This window comes from Protobothrops mucrosquamatus, unplaced genomic scaffold, assembly GCF_001527695.2.
Source record: "Protobothrops mucrosquamatus isolate PMUCROS unplaced genomic scaffold, P.Mucros_1.0 scaffold8947, whole genome shotgun sequence".
NCBI classification, from domain to species: domain Eukaryota; kingdom Metazoa; phylum Chordata; class Lepidosauria; order Squamata; family Viperidae; genus Protobothrops; species Protobothrops mucrosquamatus.
In genome coordinates, this window is record NW_015394740.1 from 3,544 (window position 1) to 11,578 (window position 8,035).

The following is an 8,035-nucleotide window of genomic DNA, read 5'->3' on the forward strand; positions in this document are numbered from 1 at the left end:
TGAGTGTGAAGGGAAACCCTGTCTTAATGCTCATTCTTGCAAAAATCTTATTGGTGGATATTATTGTGACTGCATTCCAGGATGGAAAGGAGTAAATTGTCATATCAGTCAGTATTTAATATTTAGTGTATACCCTTGATCTTAAGGGTCTCTTATTTATAGACTAAAAACAAATTAATGCACATGTGTCATTTCCAAACCTATCTTTTATACAAGCCTTTACAATGACACTTTTATCACGTACTTCCTTGCATCTAAAGCCTTAGCTTTTGAATTATGGAATGAACTAACTAAAAGTTTCTGAGAAATTACTCACATGGGTCAATATGTTTTAAATATTGCTTGACTTTATGATTTGGGCTCTTTCAAATTTGCATCACTCATAAAATTCTTATTTCCTTTCCTCTGGAAAACATCAGTTTGAATATTTGAAATCAACAGATAACATTAACTATGCTTCAGTCTATTATTTCCATTATTTTTAATGCTTTTCCTATTTTATCCCTAGATGTTAATTATTGTCATGGGCAATGCCAAAATGGAGGGATTTGCAAGGTATTTTTTCTGTTGTTTTATGATTCTTTGAGCAACCTTTTAAATTTAAAATTTATCAGGACAATCATAATTGGACCCTAATAACATTTGTCTTAACCTCGCCCTTTTAATTCTTTATATCTTGTAGATGAATAATACTGTAGCAATTGTTCATGTATGGGCAATACATTACACAGTTCAGGATTCAAATGCATAGTCGACAGCCATTCAGGAATATACTTTCAGTAATGTATAGGTAGCCCTTGAATTGTGACAGTAATTGGGACCTGAATTTCCATCACTGACATCACAGTCTCTATTGCTGTTGATAATTGAATCCTATCAGTTATTAGGTGAAGACCACCTGATCGCAATCATGTCTCAGCAGCAGGCACTGCAATAGGACACAGGTTGTAAGTGCTTCATTCAGCACCATCATAGTTTCAAATAGTTGTTGAACAAATGTTTGTTAAGTAAGGGCTACCTGTAGCAGATAGGCAGCCACAGAAGTCATAAATAAATAAATAAATAAATAAATTCATCCAGTGAAATCAAGGAGATAAAATGAACATTAAATCCAAGTTTTTGATAATATGGACTAGGTATATTAAAACCAGTAGGGTAGGATACTGTCTGACTTTTAATTGCCCCCTTTCTGTAAATAAGAGGATTATTTACATTTTGAGGATTACATTATTCTCAAATGTAATTAAGACCATAAGGAAGAGTTCTGAGGTATTTCAGAAAATATTTATTCGGGTATGTATCCCTAATGTTTATGACACTAGAAAGTAGAAATGCAAATTAAGATTTAAACACTGTTAAAAAGGAAAGTCAATTCAAATCCATATGTGAGCATTTAGAGGTTAACTGGGAATAATCCTACTAAAATGTTCATTAGTTTGTTTTAGAACAAACTGATTATGAAGCATTTGTACAGTAATTCTAAAATTTCAGATGCAAAATTATTGGGCAACTTAACTTTCTTCTGTGCCTTTTGTGTGGCATAGTCTCTATATCAATAAGTTAAAACAGAAATATTCAGATGGACGCTTTTTCTAAACAGACCATAACAGTTGTCTTAGAATAATAAATAAGCATAATGGTGGAAGCAATGAATCTAACGCATAAACGAAGCCATTAAGTTATTTTTTTCTAGACATGAAACTTTAGTGACATTGAATTGCTTGGCACTGGACTCATCCCAAACAATTTTCTTATGGGTTTAATGGTTTCTTCTTTAAACCCATGTGCTTCATCAGCTTTGTTTTTAAAAATTTAAGGCAGAAATAGTCACTTTACTTTTATAGTCAAGTAGACATTCCAGTACTTTAATCAATGGGCCTTGATTTAAAGTTAACGGAGAATCAGCCTAGAGGATTCATTGGCCCAGTCATTCTTTTTAGAAACTATCTGGAATGTCTTTTAAGTTGTAATCTTCATTCATTAAAAATTTTCTAGTACCTTCTGGAAATGATTATAATGTTTTTTTCAATTTTTCCATGCAGGATGAAGTGAATGGCTATCATTGCACATGTCCTCCTGCTTTCATAGGCAAGAACTGCGAAAAAAAAGTTGATGACTGCACGAGCAACCCATGTCAGAATGCAGGTCATTGTACTAACCTCGTCAATGGATTCCATTGTCTTTGCCCTCATGGCTTCTCAGGAGAATTCTGTGAGGTGAAGGATACTTTAGACTTGTTAGAATACTTGAATAGGCTGAATTCTAGAGCAACTTGAATGTTTGTTGTTGTGGATGAATGCAACACAGGAACAAGCAAATTTGGTGCAAAATAGTCCTGCCATCTAAGCATAGTGGGACACAAAAGAAAGAGCCCATTAAGAGCTCACCAACACTCTTTTTCTTCTTTTTCATTTTCTTTCTCCTTTTTCGTTTTCTTCCTTTTTTTGTTAACAACAGAAAGCTGTCCTTTCATTTCCCTCAAATTCTTCTAGATCCCAGTTAAGTGATTTTGCTTCATAGCATATGTCAGCTACTGCAGTAGAAATTAATTGTTGTTATAAGCCTTTTGAGGAAAGGAAGTACTTGGAAGGACACTTCTTCAGGATGCTCTCAATCTTTCCCTCTTATGAGCACTATTTTTTTTAAAGTAGTAGCATATTTGGAATATACAACAGTGTTCTTTCTTTCTTTCTTTCTTTCTTTTCCTTCCTTCCTTTCTTTCCTCCCTCCCTTTCTATACTTTCCACCATCACTGTTACATACTATTTATCAAATTCTAACCCTAATGTTCAATGGGTAGGTTTGTAAATCGATGCTTATTGCATTTCAGTCCAGTCCATTTAGGAATAGAATTATTGATTGGAAGTATTGATTAGTACTCTACATCTAATTTCTATTGCAGGGGGGAAATCATAATCTGCTTCAAATTTGAACAGGCTAATGAATTGTTAGGGCCAATCTCTTGTCTGGAATTGTTTCATGCAAAAATCTGGACATCTAATACCATTCCGTCAGTCAATCTGTTTGAATTAATACATTGGCATATAGCAGGCCAAGGTATTTTTTGTGAAAAAGTCCTATACTATTTGTTAGGTATAGAAGGAAAAAGGTATTGTATATTATCTTACAAGCAACTGGATAGTATGCAGGCATTCTAATATGGCTATGCTGCTATAATCACAATGTGTGATTTAGGAGCAAACAACTGCTCTAGATTCATTTCCTTTTTGTTGAGGAATTGAGTGCTTTTATTGAAATAACCTTTTGTGTGTATTAGAACATAAATGAGAAATGATGCTAGATTATTTCTCTTTGTTAATTGTTTTTGGCTCATTTGTAGCATTAGTACTAAAATAATGCCTGGCTCATTAAGATCTGTAGAAAGGGGCACCTTCATTTTAAGAGAACAGTTTTTTCAGGTATGCCTAAACAACTTGTATCAATCTCATATTGGAAGATGTTGTCCCATACAGCTAAGCTTGATCCCAGTTCCCAGATCTTTTAATGGATTATCTGGGCATTTAACTGTTTTAATGCTGTAATATGATTTTGTTGTGTTTTTACGTGTTTGATTATTAGGTGAAATTTGTGGAAAAGCTTAATGCAAATAGATGCTTCTTTTAAATACCTGTAGTTGACAGAAAGAACAATATTAAGATTATGGTTCCTTAGAATAATTTGTATGTGCAATTCAATAAGTTTTGTAGTGACAGAATTTTTAAAATTTGCCACCTTTATCATGATAGTAACAAATCACCTTCAAGATACTTTAAATATACCCATAATGCAATTAAACAAACTTGCTTCTCATCTTACAACAAGCCATAAGTAATAATTTCCACCCCAGAGCTAGATGAACTGTCAATTGAGTAAAAGATCTTGTCCAGCTCTCAAACAAAATAAATTTCAAATTTACATCTGTTTAGCAGAAAGTAATTAAAATGATTAGCTTGGAAATCAAATATTTTTAAAGAAGAACCACCCCTATAATATTTTCTACACTTTTTTCACCTCCAGAATCCCAAAGCAGTTTGAAAACAATTGTTTCTACAAAAAATAACCCTAGCAGTTCTTTTGAGGTGAGGGATTGAAAAGCAGTCAAGCTACCTTTCTCTTTGGAAAACTTGCTAGCTGCTGCATAAGAAATAGGATGTAAATGAATTTCTGAAAATGGTCCCACAAACTCCACAGAGCTACAGATTTTATAAAAACAAACTAGCTTTGTAGTGATTTCAAATGCATAGCAGCTGAGCCATACATAAACACTGAACGTTTTTAAGAAGAGACTGGACAGCCATTTGTCTGAATGGTGTAGGGTTTCCTGCCTGAGCAGGGGGGTTGGACTAGATGACCTCCAAGGTCCCTTCCAACTATTATTATTATTATTATTATTATTATTATTATTATTATTATTATTATTATTATTATTATTATTATTATTATTATTATTATTATTATTATTATTATTATTATTATTATTATATCAGCTCCGGTACCAAATACATCTTAAGTGTGAGATGCATCTTAACTGAAATTCTATAGGAAGCCTTTCAGATAAGAATTAGGGTCTATCTGTCTATGTTTTAGAATTTAGGCTTAGTTTGATGCATAGAAAAAGGCAGGTTTATTAGTGTGGTAGAGAAATAGATTAATAAAATCAATCTATTGAACTGAAATTCTTAGCAGAGTAATGCTTTCAGCCGGTGTGCTTTATTGATTAATAAACTGGACTAGGATTGGAAAGATCCAGGTTCAACACTGCCTTTATCCATTAAAATTTGTTCCAAGATTTTGAATCACTCACTCATACTCTCCCAAAGTTAACCCACAAGTTTAATAATAATAATAATAATAATAATAATAATAATAATAATAATAAAGATAATCAACACTTGGGCAATTCCAGTCATTAGATACACAGCTGAAATAGTGGACTGGACTCAAGCAGAACTAAAAGCAATGGATAGGAAGACCAGAAAAATAATGACAATGAATCATGCCCTTCATCCACTCAGTGACATTGACAGACTCTACCTACCAAGGCAAATAGATGGGCGTGAAATGCTGCAAGTATATCAGATGGTTGCAGAAGAAAAAATGGCTTTGGAAGAATATCTGAAGGTCAGTGATGAAGATGCACTGAAATTAGTATATCAGGAAGGCTTACTGACTACTGGAGAGACCAAACTGGCCTACAAGAAAGACTAAATGAAAAACAGAATAGAGGCATGGGAAGACAAAGCACTACATGGCCAGTACATTAAAAAAAATAGCTGGGAAAGCAGATAATAACAAGACCTGGCAATGGCTAAGAGCAGGAAAATTGAAGAAAGAGACCGAGGGACTAATTCTGGCTGCACAAGACCAAGCCTTAAAGACAAATGCATACAAAGCCAAAATTGAGAAGACAGCAACAGATAGTAAGTGCTGCCTACGCAAAGAAGCTGAAGAAACAGTGGACCACCTGGTAAGCTGCTGCAAGAAGATCCTACAGACTGACTACAAGCAGCGGCATGACAAAGTAGCAACAATAGTGCATTGGAAGATCTGCAAGAAAGATCATTTGCCTGCAAGAACTGGTGGGATCATAAAATAGAGAAAGTCATAGAAAATGATAAAATTAAACTGCTCTGGGACTTCAGAATTCAAACAGACAAGTACCTGCAACATAACACCCCGGACTTAACAATTGTCATTAAGAAAGACAAAAAAGTCTGGATAGTGCACATGGCAGTGCCTGGAGACAGCAGAATAGACGAGAAAGTACTGGAGAAGATTACAAAATACAAAGACCTACAAATAGAAATAGAAAGACTGTGGCAAAAGCAAGCAAGGGTAGTACCAATAGTAATAGGCACCTTCGGTGCAATCCCAAAACAACTGGAGCACCACTTGAACACCATTGGCATTGACAAATTCGCCATTAGTCAATTGCAAAAGGCGGCCTTACTAGGAACTGCTTCCATCCTGCGACGATATCTGTAATACCATCAAACATTCACATCTGCCTATCCCAGGTCCTTGGTAAGGACTCGATAGGTAGACAAAATGCCAAACCCAGTCTGAACATCTGGCTGACTGTGCGATGATCAATAATAATAATAAGAAAGTTGGAAGGGACCTTGGAGGTCATCTAGTCCAGCCCCCTGCTCAGGCAGGAAACCCTATACCATTTCGGACAAATGGCTGTCCAGTCTCTTCTTAAAAACTTCCAGTGTTGGAGCATTCACTGCTTCTGGAGGCAGGTTGTTCCACTGGTTAATTGTTCTAACCGTCAGGAAGTTTCTCCTTAGTTCTAGGTTGCTTCTCTCCTTGATTAGTTTCCATCCGTTGCTTCTTGTCCTGCCTTCAGGCGCTTTGGAAAATAGCTTGACTTTCTCTTCTTTGTGGCACCCCTTGAGATATTGGAACACTGCTATCATATCCCCCCTCGTCCTTCTCCTCATTAAACTAGACATACCCAATTCCAGCAACCGTTCCTTATATGTTTTAGCCTCCAGTCCCCTAATCATCTTTGTTGCTCTTCTCTCTACTCTTTCTAGAGTCTCAACATCTTTTTTACATCATGGTGGCCAAAACTGGATGCAGTATTCCAAGTGTGGCCTTACCAAGGCATTGTAAAGTATTAATACTTCATGTGATCTTGATTCTATCCCTCTGTTAATGCAGCCTAGCACTGTGTTGGCTTTTTGTGCCAATTCAATGAAGTGAGATCCCCATTTAAGTCACTTTGAGCGCCAAATGTCAGAATATTCATCTAGAAGCTGAATTATCACTTGATATAAATTAGAATTTCATTTTAGTGACATACTACTTCTCTCTGTGGAAAACCATTCTCTTTTAAGTCCATAACTAATCTGTAAAAATTAACTAACTTGTGGAATATTGTTACAAAACTAACAATGCAGTTTAAATCTTTTGTAGATCGATATAGATCTCTGTAAGCCTAACCCTTGCCAAAATGGAGCTCAGTGTTATGATCTGAGAGAAGACTATTACTGTGCTTGCTCTGATGATTACGATGGAAAGAACTGCTCTCACCTCAAGGATCATTGTAAAAATAACTCTTGTAAAGGTACTGTCTGCCTCTGAAATTTTGACCATGTATCCAAATGCCAGAAATATTACAATAATAGAATTCTTTCAGGAAAAAATCATGTTCGGTGATTTTTCTTAATTAGTATTACAGATTTTAACAATATGAAGGACAAACGTGAATGCATGTAAATTTGATTTTTTAAAAATAAAACCAATAGAGTAAGAAAGGGAACTAACAAACCTCAGGCCTTCAACAGAAAATAAATATATGGAGATGAACATGAATTATTTTACTTATCCTTAGAGGATCTGTTAGTCATTTTTTCTTAGATAAAATTAGATAATCAGTTTATACACTTGTTCTTACCTTGTTTGCATTATCAAACTTGCTTCCCAGCTATAGATTGAATTCTATTTTGAGTGCCAGTGAAACAGACATTAGTAGAGGATCACATTCTCTGTCTTTCTGTAGCCACTTTTTGTCTCTCCAAATCTGATTCAGAGAACTGGGAACTATTTAGAGCAGATTTAAAAGATCGTACAGAGGGAAAGTTCTAATACATATCAAAGTTCCTTCATAATGATAATGATAAGCCAATTACTATTTTATAAGAGTATTGTATGTCATATACTAAGAACTAGCAAGTAATATTTAGAATGTATCTGTTCCCTAATCCATGCAAGGATGTGTCATAAAGAGACTTTTTTGTTGGTTTTTTGCTAAATGTTAGTGCAACTTAAATATGAAGCCTAAATGAAATATTTTGTGCCAGAATTAAGAAACCACAGCTCTATGGCGGCCTTCTATCCTAGAGAGTAGCTTATATGCATAATTTTCTCTTATTCCTAGTAATAGACAGCTGTACAATAGAAGTCTTCACAAATGCCACTCGGAATGGCATTCGTTTAATCTCATCCAGTGTATGTGGACCTCATGGACGCTGCATCAGTCAACCAGGAGGAAATTTTACTTGTGCCTGTGAAAAGGGCTTTACTG

General features: G+C 35.0%; 1 protein-coding gene across 1 annotated transcript in view; it reads left to right on the plus strand.

Annotated features, from left to right (window-relative positions):
* Window positions 1-8,028, plus strand: part of LOC107300880 (protein jagged-1b-like) — a gene marked incomplete at both ends in the record, with an annotated part of 11,189 nt that extends 3,161 nt beyond the window's left edge. Inside the window, 4 exons of the mRNA XM_015830164.1 lie at window positions 509-555; window positions 2,043-2,216; window positions 6,925-7,075; window positions 7,889-8,028. Of these exons, the coding sequence (XP_015685650.1) occupies window positions 509-555; window positions 2,043-2,216; window positions 6,925-7,075; window positions 7,889-8,028 (512 nt within the window). The remainder of the gene's footprint in view (window positions 1-508; window positions 556-2,042; window positions 2,217-6,924; window positions 7,076-7,888) is intronic.
* Window positions 8,029-8,035: the final 7 nt, after the last annotated feature.